The sequence below is a fragment of the Dermacentor andersoni genome, chromosome 9 (genome assembly GCF_023375885.2).
Source record: "Dermacentor andersoni chromosome 9, qqDerAnde1_hic_scaffold, whole genome shotgun sequence".
Taxonomy (NCBI): Eukaryota; Metazoa; Arthropoda; class Arachnida; order Ixodida; family Ixodidae; genus Dermacentor; species Dermacentor andersoni.
In genome coordinates, this window is record NC_092822.1 from 48202791 (window position 1) to 48224838 (window position 22048).

At 47.2% G+C, this 22048-nt stretch overlaps 1 protein-coding gene across 1 annotated transcript; it reads left to right on the top strand.

The window, feature by feature from the left end:
* The first annotated feature begins 2535 nt into the window (after positions 1-2535).
* LOC126528010 (uncharacterized) lies at positions 2536-21098 on the top strand. The gene is made up of 4 exons (XM_050175854.3): positions 2536-2712; positions 10871-11360; positions 12109-12356; positions 20560-21098. Exons 2-4 carry the CDS (start codon positions 10885-10887, stop codon positions 20988-20990), a joined length of 1155 nt encoding a protein of 384 aa, XP_050031811.1. The 5' UTR covers positions 2536-2712; positions 10871-10884; the 3' UTR covers positions 20991-21098.
* The last annotated feature ends 950 nt before the right edge of the window (positions 21099-22048 follow it).

Consider the following 22048-nt stretch of genomic DNA (forward strand, 5'->3'; position numbering starts at 1 on the left):
ATTTGACATTAAGAGATGAAAATGGAGCTGGGCCGGTCATGTAATGCACAGGTTAGTAAACCGTTGGACGGTTAGGGTTACAGAATGGGCACCCAAAGCGAAGGGAAGTGCAGTCGATGACGGCAGAAGTCTAGGTGAGGCGATGAAATTACGAAATTCGCAGGCGCTAGTTGGAATCGGTTGGCGAAGGACCGGGATAACGGAGATCGCCGGGTGAAACCTTCGTCCTGCAATCGACACAAAATATGACGATTATGATCATGATGATGACAGCCCTGTTTCATTCTCGTCTCTATATTATTCATTTAATCAAGACAATCTATTATCATAGCCTTAGTGCTCTTTGACCACTTCTGGCCCTTGCGCCAATAAACTCCAATCATGATCATCATCAATTTCCTTAGCATCCTGATGACACAAAAATTCGCTTTTCATGGATTGTGGAATGTCCATTCGAGACCGTGAACAGCGAAGCGAAGGAGCCATTCAAGGTATAAAGACTTATTGGTTTTTCGTCTCTGCGTGCGCTTCGTGGAAATAGACGGGCCACAAGGAGAGCGCATACACCCCCATGAAATCCACCTTCGTCACTAACTGCGCACTTTGACAATGACCAGCTTTCCATTATCTGCTTCTGTCTTAGAACATCGGTTCCGTGCATGCGCACGTATTCGAGATATCTCCGGCCCGTGTACACTGAGAAACTTCGCGTGCTTTTGCATAGCAGAACTACTGATAGTTGGGCGAGTTGGTACGAATTCATAGTGAAATATTTAGCGCGCACAATTCACAAGGACACAGTGAAGGGTACAGTCAAGCGCTAGTGTGTCCCCCTTCACTGCGTCCTTGTGAATTGTACGCGCTAAATATTTCACTACGAATTTGCATAGCAGTTTCCGACCGGCCGGACTCTGTTCTTGTCGCGTGCCACATTATCGCCGCTTATCTATTCGTAAAAAAGCCCAGGCAAGGTAAATATACCTGGTAGCGAAGCTTCCATAGGAGCCTATACGTTCAAAACATGGCGGTCCATCGGCGGTTCATGGGGCTTAGTGCCATCTGTATGTGGTGGAAACACTTCCGGCGGAAGAAAAAATGTGACGCCATGTCCGTTAAAAGCAGAAGTGACGTCAATTTGTTTTCGAAGGCGCGAAATTTGTTTTGTTGTCCTTCCTTTGGAGCTATATATTCAAATGCCCCGCCATTCGACTTGATGGGCATTTCGAGCTTTCAGCGTGGAAAGCGATGCAGGAAAAGCCCAGCCGTACGGTTGTCGAAATCGCATCCCTACAGAACATACTTTCTTTGGAGGCCGACGAAAGCTTTAGGTGTAGAGTGCTGATCCTATTGTCGGATGCCAAGCCCGTCGGCCAGCGCAGTCGCACGAAAACAACTACACAATTATCTGGCGGTCGTAACTCACTACTTTTGACTGAACAGATTAAGAAGCGATGAAGCTACCCACGTCACCAAATTCACACAAACTTCGACAAGCAAGAAAGCACAAACTGTGAGGGGGGGGGGGGGGGGCGTATTTGAACGGGTGAACGTTACAAGCGCCTTTCTGCCCATTTCAAGGCGTGCACTGCATTGCGAGTGATAATGGCGTCAACGCCCCCTGTAGCGGTGGGCGCTGAAAAGAAATTCATTTATTACTAGTAATAAAATTAAACTTGTATTTTCTTAACTCGTCACGAATATATAAAATTGACTAGGAATTTTATTTTCGTTGAATGAATCTGTGTCTCGTTTCAATTAAAAAACGCTTTTTTTCTTTCCCGATGTTTGTTCCCTCCAAACATAGTCGCGCTTCAATCACTGCTCCCATAACCCCCCATGCTGATGTCGGTGACAATCTGTACTGAACCGCTTTTCGCCCGAAGCTTCGCGACCTATTTGAATCGACCTTGGCCCAGGCGTTCGGCTCCGGCATTGTCTCGCAACTTGAGGCCCACACCCTCTTTCCTATTTCTGGCGACCTCAGAAGAGTGATCGTTTCGGCTAGTTGGTTTTCAATTTTAGACTGCGTGGTGCAGCGCGATGCGGGACAGGGGACACAGGAAAAACGAGGACAAGAGCTTACGGCCACCAGAAATTTTATGGCCTGATACGAGGTTCTATATACAAAAAACAGGCAAGACGACATCAACAATATATGTGTAAAAGACGAACAATAAAGATGAAAAATCATAAAGAATAACATGAAGATGCCATCACCACTCACCGTTCGCCCGGCCATTGTCTAAGAGTACCAAATGCCTTAGTGATAAGGCCTGGCGACCCCCATTCGAATCGGCCACGGCACGCTGGCAGTCGCCAACTGCATGAGCGCAGTTTATCAATCGTAACTGTTCCTATAGTACACCTAAATCACCCTTCGGCTGCTCTCGGTCCCGCTCTCGCGCCTCCTTCTCGCGGCATCGCTTTACGTCACGATAGCTCGGCCACGTGATTCGCGAGTCCCACCTAAATCTGTTTGTATACGTACGAATTACCGTTGCCGAGACTGCTCCGGGAACATTCACCTAAAATCGCGGAGATACGCGCCCTCTCTTCTGATTGCGCAACCAGAGCGGGATTAAAGTCGACGTGAAGCGGACTGGCCGCATACCGGAAGGTGCGCTGTCGCTCCGGACCACGGCCGTTGCAACTTGAAGGCCCTTCGTGGAACCGCTTGATTGGCCAACCTCGACTTCGCCACGAAACGCGAGCGTGAGTTTCTGCTGCTGCTGTTTTCGCCACTTTGCCTGCGCGATAGAGCTTCCTACTGAAATTGCTAGAGAGAACTCTGGCCGGGCGATTGTTTTGGCTAGAGTAGAAACGACATGTACAGTATGTGTATTTCGGCATATAGTGTAAATGAATTTGTCCGTATACTGTAGATACGGTCGTGTGCCATGTAGACATGGCTCTGTGTATAGCGATATTGTTCCCACATACTTCGCGCGTGTGGCTTCAGATTTTTTTTGTTTATTTTATTACGTATGTTTGATGTAATAAATTAACTCTAATTTTACGTGCTTGCGCCACGAACTCATTATGCGGCGTGACGTGTTGCGGTATTCCGGATTAATTGTGACACACCTGGGCTTTCTTAACGTGCACCCAATGCACGGTAACGTGCATCGAATGCATAGGATGGTAAGAACTCGAATTAGCCTAGACTTGAGGAGGGAACGGAAGAAACTAGTACATAAGCCCATCAATGAGTTTGCGGTAAGAGGGAAAATAGAGGAATTCCGGATCAAGCTACAGAACAGGTACTCGCCTTGAACTCAGGAAGGGGACCTTAGTGTTGAAAATATGAACGACAATCTTATGAACATCATTAAGGAGTGTGCAATAGAAGTCGGTGGTAACTCCGTTAGACAGGATGGCAGTAAGCTATCGCAGGAGACGAAAGATTTGATCAAGAAACGCCAATGTATGAAACCCTCTAGCCCTACAGCCAGAATAGAACTGGCCGAACTAAGTTAATCAACAAGCGTAAGACAGCTGACATAAGGAAGTGTAGTATGGATAGAATTGAACAAGCTCTCAGGAACGGAGGAAGCCTAAAAGCAGAGAAGAAGAAACTAAGAATTGGCAAGAATCAGACGTATGCGTTAAGAGACAAAGCCGGTAATATCATTACTAATATGGATGAGATAGTTCAAGTGGCTGAGGAGTTCTATAGAGATTTATACAGTACCAGTGGCACCCACGACGATAATGGAAGAGAGGAATTTGAAATCCCACAAGTAACGTCGCAAGAAGTAAAGAAAGCCTTGGGAGCTATGCAAAGGGGGAAGGTATCTGGGGAGGATCAGGTAACAGCAGATTTGTTGAAGGATGGTGGGCAGATTGTTATAGAAAAACTGGCCACCCTGTATACGCAATGCCTCCTGACTTCGAGCGTACCGGAATCTTGGAAGAACGCTAACATAATCATAATCCGTAAGAAAGGGGACGCCAAAGACTCGAAAAATTATAGACCTATCAGCTTACTGTCCGTTGCCTACAAAGTATTTACTATGGTAATCGCAAATAGAATCAGGAACACCTTAGACTTCTGTCAACCAAAGGACCAGGCAGGATTTCGTAAAGGCTACTCAACAACAGACCATATTCACAATATCAATCAGGTGATAGAGAAACGTGTGGAATATAACCAACCCTCATATATAGCTTTCATTGATTACGAGAAAGCGTTTGATTCAGTCGAAACCTCAGCAGTCATGGATGCCTTACGGAATCAGGGTGTAGACGAGCCGTATGTGAAAATACTGAAAGATATCTATAGCGGCTCCACAGGCACCATAGCGCTCCATAAAGATAGCAACAAAATCCCAATAAAGAAAGGCGTCAGACAGAGAGATACGATCTCTCCAACGCTATTCACAGCGTTTTAACAGGAGGTATTCAGAGACATGGATTGGGAGGAATTGGGGATAAGAGTTGGTGGAGAATATCTTAGTAACTTGCGATTCGCTGATATTGTCTTGTTTAGTAACTCAGGGGACCAATTGCAATGCTTGCTCACTGACCTGAAGAGGGAAAGTAGAAGGACGGGTCTAAAAATTAATCTGCAGAAAACTAAACTAATGTATAACACCCTCGGAAGAGTACAGCAGTTTACGATAGGTAGCGATGCACTGGAAGTGATAAGGGAATATATCTACTTAGGGCAGGCAGTGACCGCGGATCCGGATCATGAGACTGAAATAATCAGAAGAATGAGAATGGGCTGGGGTGCGTTTGCCAGGCATTCTCAGATCATGAACAGCAGGTTGCCATTATCCCTCAAGAGAAAAGTGTATAACAGCCGTCTTACCAGTACTCACATACGGGGCAGAAACCTGGAGGCTTACGAAAAGCCTTTTACTTAAGTTGAGGACGACGCAACGAGCTATGGAAAGAAGAATGATAGGTGTAACGTTAAGGGATCAGAAAAGGGGAGATTGGGCGAGGGAACAAACGCGAGTTCATGACATCTTAGTTGAAATCAGGAAAAAGAAATGGGCATGGGCAGAACATGTAATGAGGAGGGAAGATAACCGGTGCTCATTAAGGGTTACGGAGTGGATTCTAAGGGAAGGGAAGTGTAGCAGGGGCGGCAGAATGTTAGGTAGGCGGATGAGATTAAGAAGTTTGCAGCGACAACGTGGCCACAATTAGTACATGACCGGGGTAGTTGGGAGATGTACGGGAGAAGCCTTCGCCCTGCAGTGGGCGTAACCAGGCTGATGATTATGATGAATGCGCAGTACACGAGCAATTTTGCATTCGTCCCTCAGTGAGAATGCGGCTGCCGCCTCCGGGATCGAACCGGCGACCCCGTGTCCAAGCAGCTGAATGCCCTAGCCACTGAGCTATACTGTGTTTGTAAATTTCCAAGTGATCACATGTGTTTCTTTTTACTGCCCGAAAAGAAAAATGGACTCTGCACTCACGAAGAATAATTGCGCGTTCCGTCATTTCTAGCGCAGTAGACTTCGTCGACAATGTTTACCTTGTATATTTATAACGTCGTTGGAAGCCGGAAGGTCGAAATTTGGGCCAATCTATGTACACGTACATCGTTACGACGCTGGTTGAACCATCATAAGTTACAGCTCTGACTAGTGCCAAGCTTCCGCAGTAGTAATTTTCGTAAAAATCGTAATTACCTATGCGGTACTGGTGTATATGGCCTCGATGTAGGAAGATTTCGATGCATATGGTCTCGATGTAGGAAAAAGGAAAGATGTAGTTAGCTCACGAGCACGTAGGTATAATTACAACGTTCTAAAATATTTTAAAGGAGCAAGAATAGAAAAAAGGAAATTTAACACATGTGGAACAGCCTACTACATAGCTTTAGAGACTTACGCGCGCACAAAGACAGGACGTCAAACGAAGAAGGTGCACACACCATGTGTGGGAGCCCCTTCGTTCGACACCCTGTCTTTGTGCGCGCATAAGTCTCTAAAGAATAGTGTACGACCAACTCGCCCAAAACGTAACGATTCTGTACTACATAGCGTCGCCATGCGTCTTAATTAGCTTCTCTAGTTGGTTTAACTCTGGCGCCACGTGCGTGCCGACGAAGATCAGAACGTTAACAGACGGGCGGCGACGTAGACACATGCGTAAATACGGCTACGGGAATCTGTTTTAGACTTCAGATAATTATTTTATGTGAATCTTTATTTGCATATTTTTTCTTTAATTCCGAGTGGGCCGCCGTTCCTGTTTAGCGTCTTCTTTTGGGTACGTTGATCATATAATTACAATCAATAGCAAATGTTCGCTGCTAAACCGGCTGCTCAACCGGGTTCACGTGTCCCAGACCAGCTAGATAGGATTAGGACTGGCTAGATGACGTACACGATGCGTTAGTCGAACGTTCGCGTACAGATACTCAACCGCACCAGAACGTTCTGCCTCTTTAACGAGCTCAACAACTACACTCAAGCTTCCGAATTGGCGTGTGGTGGCCGATGCGCGCCAGGCCAGGCACCCACTTTAAGCGATAACTCCGTAGACCACTTTTTCGTCGGGATTTCTCGTGACGGACGCATATCGTAGCAAGTTATGCGACCGGGCTAGTTGGCGTTGATCCATGATGTTTGAAAGCGCCAACTTGAACAGAGGACGGCGAAAGAGGCGACAAACCGAGACAAGCGTTGACTTCCAATTCCCGAGAAATTCCTGAGAAAACACACATATCTATACAGGGTGCGCACGCCCGATTACACTCTGACGCTGGCTCATATCAATGTCCAGTCTGCAGTTATTGCAATCCAGATTGTCCTTGTTATGCAGACTGCCCTGTCCTCTAAATAAGGAAATACAAGACTGTAACATCAATCATAGAAACCCGTTTGTTAGAAAATGCACAGAAATGTAGTGTATAATCTCCCTCTCCCATGTGGGCAGACATAAGCGGGTCAAACCAGAAGGTGTCTAAAGAGACTAACACGGCAACCTGGGCGAGTGGGTGATTGAACATGTTCCTATGGGTGGGCAGCGCAACCCGTACGAAAGACGACGGTTTCTCGTCTTTCGTCCGGGTTGTGCTGCCCACCCACAGGAACAAGGTCTAAACGGACGCCTTAAAGAGCACCATCGAAAAACCTCGGAAGGAATGGCTTTTTGGTGCGACATTATTCAGAGGGCGGTTGTAAATCTCTCGTCTGCGACTCTACAGTTATCGATTGCTAGGTACGCACATGGCCATACCACACTCATGATAGAAGCAGCGACAATTGAAGAGAACAATGCCGTAACAAAGTCTTCAATAGCCCTATCGAGCAAGGAGCTATCATATCTGGCAATTGCGAGAAAAGATAAGCCCGCTCCTTGACAATGACTGGTGTCGCGCGCTTATGTTTCGTTCTGTTTTGTCTTTGATATGAGCCAGCGTCAGAATGAAATCGCGCTTGTGAACCGCGTATATATGCTTGTTTTAAAATCGTGGGGTTTTACGTGCCAAAACCACTTTCTGATTATGAGGCCCGCCGTAGTGGAAGACTTCGCACATTTCGACCACCTGTGGTTCTTTAACGTACACCTAAATCTAAGTACACGGTTGGTGTATTCGCCCCCATCGAAATGCGGCCGCCGTGGCCGGGATTCGATCCCGCGACCTCGTGCTCAGCAGCCCAACACCATGTCCACCGAGCAACCACGGCGGGTATATATGTTTGTTTTCTCGAAAAGTAAAATTCCGTTGGAAGTCAGCGCTCGTCTCCGTTTGTCGCCTCTTGCACCGTCCTTTGACCAAGTTCGCGCTGTGAAGCGTCACATATCGCAGGGCTAAATGAAATGGCCGACGCCCAGATAGCGCCACACTGCGGATACATACGTCTGAAATATACCTGCATATGGTGACATTTAAACAATCTGTTTGCCTCCAAGTGTAAAGTACGACGAGCCATCGCTTTGATATACAGCCTCCTAAAAAGGCGCTAAATTCGCTAGCGACCACAAAAATTTCTTCGAAGCGTCGGAACAGTGAAACGAAGAAATGACTCACGCCGCAGTTGTAAAGTATTATTATTACTATTATTATTGTTATTTTAAAGAGAGAATCCTGTTCTCCGCGTACGCTTCCACAACCGATAGCACATTCAGTAAACCTTGGTTTCAGCCTCATCCAATATTGATTATCCATCTACGGTGCTTAACGCTGAAAGCCTGAAACTTGTTTCCACAAATTACCATACCGGGTTTAGTTCAATAGCGAAGTTGTTTTGTGTGTGTGCGTTTGTGTGTAAGCCTAAACGTGTGTATACGAACGTTCTTGAATTCTGCCCTTGTCGGAATGCGGTCGACGCAGCCTGCTACGGAGCCAGGGGGTTTGTGTTAAGCAACAACACGCCATACATACAACGAACCACGGCAGCGAGTCCGAAAGCATCTTCGAGCTAATATCGCGTTAGGCAGTCATAGCAATTAGTGATTCAATTTAAGTAAAATTAGGAAAATATAAGTAGGTTTTATTTCTTACTGCGCTGCTACCGCCTAGCTACATCTGCTGACACCTGAGTGGCGGTCAGCTGTTGGAGTAGGAGGAAAGGAAAGGAAAGGCACAGGGGGATAGAGGATAGGAAGAGTGGACAGACAAGGTCGAGAAAATGTATTTACATAACGTACAATGTGGTAAAAGAAGCTGGCTAGCACTCAACAAAAAAACAGAACTTCTTTCATAATGCTTCTTACATATACCAATTTTACTGCATGCTTGCACATACAAGTTTTACTGCCATGAGAAAGCCACACCACAAAGCAGAATCAAACTTTCATTTCGTTTCTTCCACTTTTCTACGCTACACGCTAGTGGCTTCCATTCACACGGAAAAAGCCATCGCTCTGAGAGGTCCTTCTGAATACAAGCTATTGCCATTCGCTCATTGCTACCGCGGTTGATCACGCATAGACGGGAGGATTCCAGCATGAGGTGCGTGATTCGTTATATCCTCTGCTGATGCTTGCGGCCTGAATGTCCAGCGAGACACTAAATGTCCAGTAGTGGACATTCAGACTCGTTGGGCGGACATTGCGTCTCGGTTGCACGTTCCACTTTGTCGGACATTCAGTTTCCTTCGACATTCAACCTGACTGGACACTGGGCCTCACTGCACATTGAAGGCTCCGAATCCTTCTCTGACCCCAACTTAGATAAAGGGCATTATCGCTTTTGCAGTGTACTCTCATTAGCAACCGTTACCCTACGAGCATGAAAACCACTTTTTGTATTTTTTTGCTTTATTTAAATACCAATATTAGATGCAGAAGATAGCATCTCAGTGAACGTGGAGGAAGTAACCGTCTAATTCATGTTTCTTCTCGTAAAATCTACTTCTCTTTAAGCACCGAGATGAAGGTGCAGCGATGGTAGGTAGGTGGCAGATTCACCTGCAGGGTAATGCTGTCTTCTAGATATTAATGTCGAACTGCGGTATTCGAAACGCTTTTCACGGATGTTTCTCTTTTGTGTGTGACTGACCTATGGTCTAAAGCAAATCGCACCAAACTTTCACAAATGCTGACGGCAAGAATATGTTTAAGCCTATTCTGGCACCGTCTGCCAACAAATGCGACTGCAAGAGCGGAGTTGCACGCGCGCGCAGGTTGCGACAGAAAAGGTTTATGTCGATTTGTCGCTCATTGTTGCGTAAGCACTTGGTCAAGCGTGCTGCGCATATGCTTCTGCGCATATGCTTCTGCGCATGCCTCTATATGCCAAAATCAGGATAGCACTATGTTACATCGCGTTATCGAAAATACAGCCCCATATACCTAGCAATTTGTATCCCAAATGACTGATTACGCAATCACTTCTGAGTTGCCTTGGCAAAAATTAAAGCAGTGTCCCGTACATAATGTACAAGAAGAATCAGAAAGACATTGCCCCTATTTTTATTACCCAAAACAATGTACATGCAGATAACTACAAATATACGTACTGTCTACGTACCTTACGTTATTTTTCCACATGTGTAGTCCCCACACTGGTTCAGACATTTGTCCTATCACAGCACTAAATTTGGGATGCCCCTGTGGTATATAATTCGTCCGCCTGACTGTGGAACCACCGTCGGACACTTGTCTTGGCTTCATCGTTGCACATGAATCACGGTCCTGCCAGGAGCTTCTTCAGCGGACCGTAAAGATGGATATCGCTAGGGGCGAGGTATGGATTTTGTGGCGGGTGGTCCAGACTCTCCCAGTGAATGACCGGAGCTTCTCGGCTGTTCACGGAGTCTGTTCACGGAGTCTTCACGGAGTTTTGCGACCTCACAGCTACTTCACACTTCTCAAAGCGAGACACCTTTCCTCATACGGAGGCTGCATTTCCCTATGCATTTTGATGGGCGTTCGCCTCTTGCTCCATACGAAACGAATCACACTTCGTCACTCGTGCGCCGTGGACGCCTTTGTATATAGATGGTCGCGCGATGATATAACACTTCAGTTGAGAGAGAGGGGGTCGTTTTATTGAATCTTGCAGATGATTGCCTCACGGCACGCCTAGCATGGTATAATCTAGACGGGATATGATAAAATTTAAAGTCACATACAATGTGCGATAGATACACAACCTAGAAAAACCACGTTACAATAATCAACAAAGTATCGCATTGTAACCAGTGTTTCTGAGGAAATGTAAAGGGCCTCGTTTGCGCGACATGCACAAGAAGCGTTAGTACATGGGCCAAGGACGTGTCTTGGCTCAAGGTATGACAGTACTTGATGAATACTAAATGCGGACTTTAAGGCTGTGATTTCTAGTTAAGGTAGCATGTATGCGCAGATTACGTGGGCTACATGTCTTCCCATATGTCGCGCACTGGCAACCTCATCCGTTTCATTATAAGTACGAAGTAACTAGCACCACTCGCAGATCGTTCCAGTGTCATGGCGACCGCGTACCAGTACACCCTGACCGGTTTCGGCGAGTTCCTGGAATGGCGCACGCTTCGCTTCGTCGAGCCCATGCCGCGGATCCGGGTGTGCAGACTCTGCGGCGTCGTGTCCTCGGTGGCCAGACTGCTGCCGTGCACGCATGTGCTGTGCGATTGGTGCGAGAGTCAGGCGGCCGACAGAGGGCGCCAGTGTCCCATAGACGGCGCCACGTTCGAGAAGGAAGAAGTGCAGACGATGCCGTTCGCGAGGCAAGACCTCGCCGAGCGTCAGGTCCGCTGCATCAACGACGACGAGGCCGGCGATGGGTCCTTTGGCTGCACCTTCACCGGGAGGCTGGCCGCCCTGGAGGAGCACTTTCTGGCCCACTGCATGCACGGCCGGGTGCGCTGCTCCAAGTGCGGTCGAAAGGTAGTCCGCAAGGATGCGGTCGAACACTACGTCGGCTGCGAGGGCGCAGACAGCGCCAGGTAACGAGAAAATGATGCACTCGTTGATTCGCGACATCTGAACAAGGACATGGAACCTGGCCCGTATACTGAAGGAAGGTTAGGGGGCCCCGAAACCCCCCGCCCCAAAATTATCGCCGCGGTAATGCAGTGATAAACACATATGTGTCAATATATTCTATGTATACATATCAATATATGCATTACATGTTTATACTATCTTATGGCAGCGATATGTCTGGTTTACACGGGAAAATAGGTCAATAGAAATATTCACGATTGACCACCGTTGTTTCCGCAAATCCTCTCCCGGAAATGATTTCTGTGCATGGCCCTGTCAGAAACCCAGCTTTTACCCTAGCGCTACGGTGTCATTTTTGCACCTTCGGATGTCCTTGTTCCTTGTCCGCGCTACGACTCCTTGTGTTAATGATGAATTACGAACACGCCCACATCGCCTCTATGTGGTAAAACTCTGTGCCACCAACCATACCGCTCATGTTTACGTCTTCTGAAATCAGGTGTTCCTCAAAGATCAGCAAAGGCGTGATGATGATGAATGGTCATCACGTTTAAAGACAAGCTAAAATTCTTGTCTGAAAGCAAAGCACAGCTAATATCAAGCAGTTGCGGGACAACAAATAGAATAGAATAGAATTGCTAGCTAGCTGCATATCTGGCGTGGTATTCTCACAGGTTTGAAAGAAACTGTGCCGCGTTTATTAGAAGCGTAATCGCTTAGCCCGTCGCACTCGATTGTTTTTTTCAGTCCTGATGAGCCCGACAGTGAGGGCAAAGTGACTCTCGACGCCGCCGAAGCGGGACGCCTCGCCGAAACAATAAAGGAGATTCAGTGGGAGCTCATGAACTCAGATCTCGGCACTCCCAGGGCCCACGCGAACATCGCATCACTGAAACGCAAAGCTGTATCCCTGGGGGTTTTTCTCAGCGTGCTCGACCCGCACGCAAGCCAGGGCGATGCATCTAGGCGCAGCAGCTGGTATGACACTGAACATGGTGAGTAATTTTCTGCACGCGCCGACTTTACATTGAACATCACTCTTTTAAAACGAAACTTCCTTTGCCTCTTCCTTCGATTTTTTTCACTGCTGCTGCCGCTGTTGCTACGGCTGTCTTGCACGCCACGTCGGGGTGTAGTTCAGAGTGTGTATTTACATAAAAGGAGCGTGACACAGAGGAAAGACGAAGCGAGAAACTCGTTTGGATCTTTCTATCGCGACGCATCTGCGCCATGCCCTCTTGAGCTCCCTGGGTGTCGCCAGTTAGCCTCTTGACAGCTGTAATTATCCATGACCCGCCGAAAAAGCATTGCAGAAACTGCAGCGCTTATCCTTATATTAACGTGTAAGTCCAGAGGGGAGGTAGATAGGATTGCAGTGAAGAGGCAGGAAGAGTAGGCAGATAATGTGTAAAACTGACGCAGTCACATAACGAGCAAACAACAGATTAGAGAACTGGAAAACTCGTGTCCCGGCTCAGATCAACAGTGGCTTAACAAGGGATCTCTTTGGAGCTTTAAAAGAATCAGACAATTTATGGAGCGAACTTATTGGCATGTCCCACCAAGTTTGCTAACAGGGAATACTCACATTGTGAGCAAAATACTCACTGTGAGCATTATCACTGACAAGCGGACGTGCCATATCAGGTCCTTACAAATGTAAGACGGGTTGTCAAAATATCGGTTTCCGCTACATATTCCTTGTTTCATCGTGGTTGATCACTTCAAGCCTCCTCTTTCTTGTGATGCTGTTTGTTTGCCTCACATTGGACATTGACTTGAACAAGGACATATTGCTACGGGATAGTATTCCCAATGACGAAGAGCCGAGCAGCAAGAAGACGACGACGACGATTGGAAGCTAACGCGGGCTGTTGCCTCTTGGCCAACTGCGGCGTATTGCCTTGTAAATATACTTGTAAATAGCTTTTCGTCGGTGTCTTCCTACGTAACAATATTGTGCACAAGATGAGGTTTAAGCTGTGGAGCGTTCTTTGAAATTATGACTGTACCCAAGCAGAAAATACGGAAGGCATAACAAGCCAGACTTGCCTGAAAATTATGAAAATCATTAGCCGATTTCGGTTTAGCAAACCTGGCCGAATATTTTTGCCATGTGTATAGTAACCATTGAAATCTTTCGACTGACCGCAGACTCCCGCACAAGCCTTGCCTAAATGTATACATTGCGCAAAGCAATTCCAGTTCGCCGTATGTCCTAAGTGCCCAACGCAGATCATTCAAAAAAGGGTAAATCACTGTACGTGAACAAAATACATGTTCACTGCCGAGTTATAGTGGAAAAAGTTTTGTTATTCGCTAACCTAAATGTGATAAATATCCTAGGTGTCGATTTAGAAGTTGTCGACAACTATGAATACTCCGTTTGATACCTAACGTGCAACGCTACGAAAGCTACGGAAGTTGCCCACAGCAAATGGAATGTGACTGCAATTGCGTCATGGCTTTCTTTTCTTTATTTCCATATTTAACAAAACATACGTTAGCCTACGTAAGGTCAGTTGCACTAATACTTATGTACTTTAAACTGCGTAGAGGTATCCAATATTTCAAGCACTTCCTCTTCAGCGCCTCGGTATTTCGACACATCTCTGAGTTTCGTGACATTCTCAATAAAATAAGCATTAACCGATGGTGCTTGAGTAGTTCGGGCGCGCGCAAGTACATGCGCGTTACGACTGACGAGGGTTTGAATCTCACTCTGGCGAACATTTTTTTTTCTTTTTCATAAGTCATTTAGTAGAAATTCTTTAATTTTATTTTGTACTTGCCTGCCTAACAGCCGACTTGACAACGCCACACCTGATCTCTCAGTGAATCTTGCCTTCTGTGATTGCAGCAACATTTATTGTCACTTTGTAAATGATCGTTGCGAATTGTACAACAGCGTTCGCGCTGAAACTCGGCGACAAAGCCTGAAATTTCTGTGAGCGTGTGGTTTTTTTTTTATTTAAAAAAGAAATTGAGGTGCATGGTTTGCTTAACTCACTCTCCCTGTGAAGTACTCCTCGACAGAGCTCGTGCGAAAGGAAGTACATGAATGATCAACTATTAAAGGAACAGGAAGGGCACACAAAATAATGCTTTTCAGTCTATTCCATGTGTTATTGCCGTGAAAAAAATCACTGCACGACTTCCTGGCGGATGTGATCTTTCCGCGGTGCATTACTCCATCAAAAATGACAAAAATAATGTGGACTCCGCTCTATACCTTGGCTTTAATTCTGAACATGTGCCTAAAGAATTCAGTGGGCACGGAAAAATTTTATAATTGGTGAAAAGGAATACACGTGTTTATTTTTCCGCAATACCCAAGAAAACACTTCTGACAACTGCTACACTTTGGCAATGAGAAAGAACTTAAGCAAGCTTCTCGATACCGCTAAATGCTGAACTAGACTCGTCATAAGTGTCACTTGAACCACTAGTGTCAAAAATGACCGGCTCGATTTGGCTATCCGATAATCACATCCCACTTCCAGGCCTCATCTTCAAAACGGTCATTATGAGCGTACCAGTTTGTCCACATTTTTTAGGTTACTGATGCCAGTGTCTTTGGCAGAAGCTGTTCAACATGCTCGGAAGTATTTTTTTTTCCCATGACTTCATGGCCTTTTCACGATGCCCCGTGCATATTCAGTTGGGTTCAATTGCCAGTGGTATGTAGGCAGTAGTAACACTTCATGATCGTGTTGAGCAGCAATAGTGTCTATACGGTATACAGCACTTTATAGCCAGCGTTGGGCGCGCTCACTCTCGTTGAAACTTGCAACATATCGGTACGGACCACATCTGAGCAGCTCCAAGCTATTCTCTGCCTCGTAAGCCTCGCTCGCATGTCACCTTTTTGTGTCGACGCTGTGGGCACTTTCTTCTTGAGCCACACTGCGATACTGTACATCGTCCATAACAGTGACGCTGTTGGCGGATATGTTGCACGCCAATTTGGTCGTAAACCAGTGCTCAAAATATGTGCCATCCATCTCCGAATGGTAGTCCACATTAGTGCTTTCTTGGCCCTGAAGAAGTCTGCTGCGCCTTTAAAAAATCCAGCGTCACTGGTTCCTGCGTGTACAAGGATGAGGCGGCCTCCTTTTCCGGACGCGGTTGCAGAACCCGTCGTTAGGCCAATCGGGAAGGCGTCCTTTGACGATTCGCCGGAGCGGTCGTGCCATACTTGCTGCTTGCTGTGGCCAGCGTTCGCCAACGTTTGGTCCAGGTAAATTATTCTCCTGCACGAAAATGGGACAAGCATATATTTCCAAAGGGGGTCCCAACTACCAGGCATGCCACGTTTACAAACGACAGGCCATTCATTCTACGCGAAGATAAAGTGCATATTGTTTCCCAGTCGAGTAGAGTAGCCGCCAGTAATATTTTGTTGATGCCGTTCAAGTTAATAATTGAAAATTAGCTCATTTTATTACTGCCCTGAATGCCTTGCTGTCAATTATGAATTTATAGGAAGTTGAAACAAACTTACAGTTGTCATGTTTACAGATTTTCTCCGTCAATTATTTTAGGCCGATAAAGAAAGTGCTAGGAACATTAAACATATCGCTTGAATCACAGTCCAACCTCAATGCAGTTGCTGTATAGGCCCCCTGTGGAGCTATTGCAGTAACTCCAGTCCGCCTCAAAAGCAGCGGACTCACACACGCTCCATAGCAGTTTGGTGTTCCTAAGGTAAGAGTTACGATAAATGTTGGTTGATGCATCGTGGAAAGACTGCGCTTACTAACTCCTGCGGAGCATTTTTTGTGGGCGCCGCTTTTCGATGCGGGCGGAAGGTTACTCACGTGACATATTATCGCGATAGAAATTATTGGACAATCCAGGCGCATTTCTAACGTCGTCATCGCCGTCAACGTGATGCTCCTTATAAAGTCCAAGAAAGCTAACATCGTCGCCACGCGCCGTATGCTGTATGTGCCCTTTAAAGCGTGGCTGGTTGAGCTCACGTTGGTGGTTCAATCTTGCGCGTGCAAGGGAGGAAAGCGGGCAAAGGCGCGCCGTCTCCCGCCGTGCGCAAGGCACCGAAGGCGGGGGCGGAGGGCGTTCCACTCCGGCGGCAGCTGCGTATGGTGCGGTCGCGCGGGACCAATCTCGAAATCGGTCTGCGATAAGGACAGAATGCTCCGAGTGCTCCTATCTTCGTGTGCGCTGGTTTCTCGCCGCTTAGTTCGCGTTGAAGCATGGGGCAGCACGAAGGTCAATTCGCTCGCCGCTGCTGCCGCTCTTCCTCACTCCAGCGTTTTGACAGCAAGTGTGCGCGCTCATGTAATGATATCTGTTCATGTTTGCTTGTGTGCGCGTGACACCATGATTGTTGATTAGTAAGCATTAAAGGGTAGCTGAAAATTTTTCCAGAAAAAAAATGAGTGAAGAGCTTACGTAATGGTTTTCAACCCTCCGAATCCGGATATCGCATCGAAATTGAGCGAAAGAACGCGCAAACAGGTTTTATTTCGACGAAAAGTGCAGCAGCAGACTCGGGCAGCTCGAGCGCCTCGTTTCCGTCTGTGATTGGTCGGGCGCCTCGTGACGTCAACATTGGTGTTCGTCCGGACTGGCCGCTGCCGCCACACACGATGCAAGGTGGTTTGGCGCTGTAGTTTGGTGAGACGATAATGGTAAATTTCGAGAGCTTGCGTTTCTCTGAGGGCGTCGGCGTTGCTACCTACATGTATACGTAGCCGGCCTCTCCAAGAAACAAAAGATGCTGGTAGGAAGCAGTACTTTCGACGCCAGTACTTTCGACGCGAACGAAAGCGTAGTGTAAGCATCTCGTCGTGTTAGAAATGTTCTTTGGTGAGTATGTTTTTTGCAAAGCTGTATTCAGCGATCCAGTGAGTTCGTTTCCGGACAAACAACTGTACTGTTATGTTCCTGCATGCCTCCTCGTGGAACGTAAGGAGGGATGCGATCGTCGGCATTTGTGCTCTGCCCCAAAGCTGTCGGCAATCTACACAGACGGTTTACATGCGGGAAAAGTTTTCCGGCTCTTGTAGCACGTGTAGTGGCCTTCATCAGCGCGCCATCCGCACGCTAATCGTAACCGGAGCCGTAAAGGCGGCGAATTCCGTCGGCTACGTGAGACAGCCGCTTTCTCTCTGCGCGCGAGGGTGAGCGCAGCGTCCTGGCGTGCACCGGCTTTCAAACACATGAAAACTTTACAGTTGCACTGCATTATGGTAGCTGCATGTTGGCTGTTTCACAACACACGTGCGAATAGAAAATTAACGGCGGTTTGCAACCAAACCTGCGTCAAGGGTGGCAGATGAACATCTACCTTCCGTTCAGCATGCTAACACGGAGCTAGCAATAAATCAAAATCCAGGATTGGACGAGTTCGTGTATTCATAAGGTCTTCCAAGACCAGTTACCATCCGTCCGCCCACACCCGTCCCGCATTTGTGCGTTCGTTGCCCCGACCTTTTCGCGCTGCATTTAGTAAGCCTGCTAGCAGAAAGTCGTACTCTCACTCATTCACGCCTTATTGATAAACTCTGGTAGTAATTGTCGTCACGGAAGTGGTTAGAGCACAGCACTGTTGTTCTTGAGAGCTTGAAATTCTTTCGATTCACAGGAGCCTCCCACTTAGCTGTAAGCTTCTTGTCTTGCGAGGAGGAATGGAACATCTTCGCGGCCGCTGGTGTTCGTGCAACCGTAGGCTGCACAGAACGACTGCATGATCGGCCCACCACTTCAATTGATGCTGCGCACGTCAACTACCACTCTACATACACACAAAGGAATGCAGGCTCGAGTGAGGCAGATTATGACTGCACGCACACAGAAACAAGCGCGGTCAGGCACGGTCGCAGAGACTGTGAAGGAGCGGAACACCAGTGCTGACGTCACCACGGCGCGGTTTCTGGTCTCCGCTTGCATCGTCAGCGTCAGCAGCAGCCCGCGGCGCTAGACGGGGCGCGGGGCGACAACGCAATTTTAACCGGCGATTACGTCGTTCCTAAGTGGAAGGTCCCGCCCAAAATTTGACATGCATGGTTTATAAGGTATCCGCATCCGTATATCAGCGTCTTATTGAATTCGACAGACTCGTCAGCTTCCCTTTATTTGTTAATAAATCCCCTATCCTTACTTCGCATAGCTGTCTACTAACTTGCCATCGCCATCGATGCTTCGCTTTTCTAGCGAAACTGCGTCTTTCATTTTTCGCGGGCTTTATCACAACGATATGGCAGCGCGAAATAAAACATACTTGTCCCCGTGTGTCTCTTTCTTTGTGCTCATGTTTTAGATCGCAGTGTTATAACTTCATTATACAAAACCAACTGGCCCAATCTTTCACCTTTATCCGACGGAAAAAATTTAACGCGCAAGAAGTACTTAGCTCAAAACATGCCAATTTTAAGTTCCTTCGAATTTTCCACGTATTCTTTACTGACAGCAAGCCATCAAAGAAGTAACTCAAACAATTCCCGAGTTGTAATCTAGAGATTGAATGGCATCAACAAAAATATTACTTGTTACTGCTCTACTTGACAGAACAATATGCACCTGGCTACCATCGCATAGCATGGCCCGCCTTTTTTAAAAACGCCGCGCATGACAGCAGGGGCACCGTGTATAGCCTACCTAAAATTTTATTTACAATGGCAAAGCGCTTTAAACTTAGCGACATGCCCGGCGCGTAAAAAAACAAATAAAACGAAAACTAACGCACGTGTTGCTGTATCACAGCCATTAAAGTGCATAAAAGTTAAGTCTTCTGACTTCGAAGCACCAAGAAAACGCAGTAAAGTGAGCTCAGCTTTCAATTGGCAAAAGTATTAAGCGTGCTACGTACCCGCCCTGCTTCCGGAATTCCATGAGGGCACAAGTACTTCCGACACCAGGAAATGACGTCGTCGCGCTTGGTGAGCACCATGGAGCTTTCGTTTCCTCTCGTGAAAGCTGAAGTCGATTTCGAGCAAAAACCTCTCTGCAAAGTTATCTGGCTGAGCTGCGGCAGGTCGTCGTCTTCGTTAACCGCTTGCAGAACTTTTCCAAGAGTTCCAAGTTTTTTTTAGCGCACACCCAATGTATACAGTGCTCACGGTATGAAACGAGTGAATTTAGGGCTAACGAATGCGCGCACTTTCGTTTCTACCGGCTGCAGTTCGTGTCACATCGACATAATTTTGGTGGATGCACTTAGACCGGAGTCCGCGTCACCTTTGGTGACCAAATTCCTAGGGACATGACATTGTACTCTCGAGCACGTTGCACATATGCAGGGTTCTACTAAAGTCTCCCTGTCGCGTTTTATTCCGCGAGCACTGCACCTTCAGCCGAACGGCATGCAGTGTAAAACTGTCGTGATTGACGGAATCGGAGCTTGATACAGACACTTTACGAGGCCTCCTCTTCGTCGAGGTCCGTCGGTTGGAGAGACATTCCGTGTGACACTTCGCGACAGTGCGAGCGGACACTCCGGATCGGCACTCACAATATCATCAATTTCTCGGCCTGTCTTCTCCGGGAAGCGTGCCCTTGTTGCTTCTTAGGCATTCACAATAAGTAGCTAGCATAGCCTTGTAAGCTTCTATGAACGAATCTTACGTAAAAAGCAAGCGAGGAAGCCATGCACTTCTCGGTGTAGCGGGAAACGCCATTTTCTTCGGGACGATTATCCGAACGGCGCAAAACGTGACACGAACTATAAGATGGATATTAAAAGCAACAGGCTTCAAATAACTGCAGTTTTAAACGTGCGTCAATTCTTTATATCAAAGAAACAGCAACAAAATCCTAATTCTTATGTTTGTGTTCATAGTATCTTAATTTTATTAACGCAGTGTTGTGCACTTGTCGCAAAGAGCGCCCTATTACGGTCTGCAGCCTTGGTAACGTTGCACGCTATGTATGAAACAGAGTATAGGAAACGTCGAACTCGGATACTTATAGCAAGGTGCTAATGTTTGCTTTTTTGTGACTGCTAAACAAAGCCCACGCAGCAGGAAGAATACCACGTGACTACGGCCTGCACTCTCCTCCAACACCACAAAGTGGCGTCCTCAATCAGGGAATCTCCTTAATCTGGCGTGGTGCGTGATTTCGTGTCCTGGCTCTCGTGGAGCGTTAAAATCCTGAGGATGAGTTTGTTAACTACATTCTGGCTTCTGGTCTTTCGGCAGTTTAATACTGTTCCTCTGTCTTTATTTCACGTAGACTCGTGGACTGTCTGCAAGTTCGAGGGTATCGAAGCGATGCGGAAATCCGACGAGCTGACGCTGCCGCTGAAGCAGCCCTGCAGGCTGGCCGGCTACACGTTCACACTCGCCTGCCAGTTCGAGAAGAGCTGGGGAAAGCTGTCCAGCGTGTGCTTCCTGTTCTGCCTCTGCCCTGGAGAGAGGGACGGCTTCCTGGAGTGGCCGTTCGCCAAGAAGGTGAAACTCAGCATCAACCATGCCACGATGGAAGGCAGAGACGTTCCGGTCACATTGAAGATTTGCCAAGAGAAGAATGCCGAAAGTCTGAAGAGGCCCCAGCCAGACGTGCCTCAGAAGGGAATACTGTCGGAGAAGATCACGTGGAAGTACGTCGAGAAGAAGGATCTAGTCAGAGACGACTGCCTGTTCGTGGCAGTGGAATTCGAATGAGCAACCGCTTACTGATCACCCTCGCTATATTGTATTTCATCTTTCGCGCTATTGTACAATCTTTTTTCGTGCAATAAAAAAACAAAAGTGCGAATTTCTTTAGAGAAAGGCACAAGTCCTAAGCTACACCTAGACATTTCTAGACAGCAGGTACATTCATCCGATTACGCCCAAAGAAAGGCCTTACTCTCACCCGCACACAGGGACCACCTCAGAGGTCTACTCAATGAGGCCCTCCCCCCTCCCTCCTCACTGTAATCACTGCGGTGAATATCCCAACGCACCACACAACTTACCGCAATGCCATCAAACACTACTCCCCTTACAGAAACCCTCATTCCTCTAACCCAATTTCTTAGGCCGGGTGGTTGACCACCGCAACTGCCCTTCACGACTAACGGTTATTTGCGGACGTAATTGGCCTACAGCGCTGAAGCATGCTGCAAGCAAATTCCTGTACGTAACTTTTTTTTTCGTCCAAAAAAGCAGTTTCTCTCCTTAAAACGCTCTCGCGAGTGAGCAAATGATGTTCTCTACGCATGCAGCGCTTTTGGGGCTAAGAAAAGAACTACGAAGATCGATGCTGACGTCGCGTGAGCGAAGTGCTTCCATGACGATAAATAAAAAACATGGGGCCCCTTTTACCCTGCTGTCTACAGCCATCACATGTGTCTCATGCAGTCCAAGAAACCCACATTCAAGCCACAGACCACAACGGCACATCAAAAACTTTCTTAAGACCACTTTAACCTCTTCCAAATCTCGTTTTATAACCGTTACTGAGAGGTGGTTGTGAGCACGAAAAGCGCACTCTACCCAAATCTAGAGCCTACATGGTTCCATCATCATCCGTTGGGCTTTTCAGGAGCTGCAATCGGGCAGGGCGAGCGGGAGGGGGGGGGTTCGCTTTGGCTATATGGTTTATTTTGAGGAAAGCGTGGAGATTCCTGCAATACGTGGAATGTCAGACAAGGTAAGCAATACTGGAGGCTTCACAGCTATTGAATGTAGACGCTACGTTCCTTCTACTGCATAGTTACTAGAGGAAACTCTGGAGC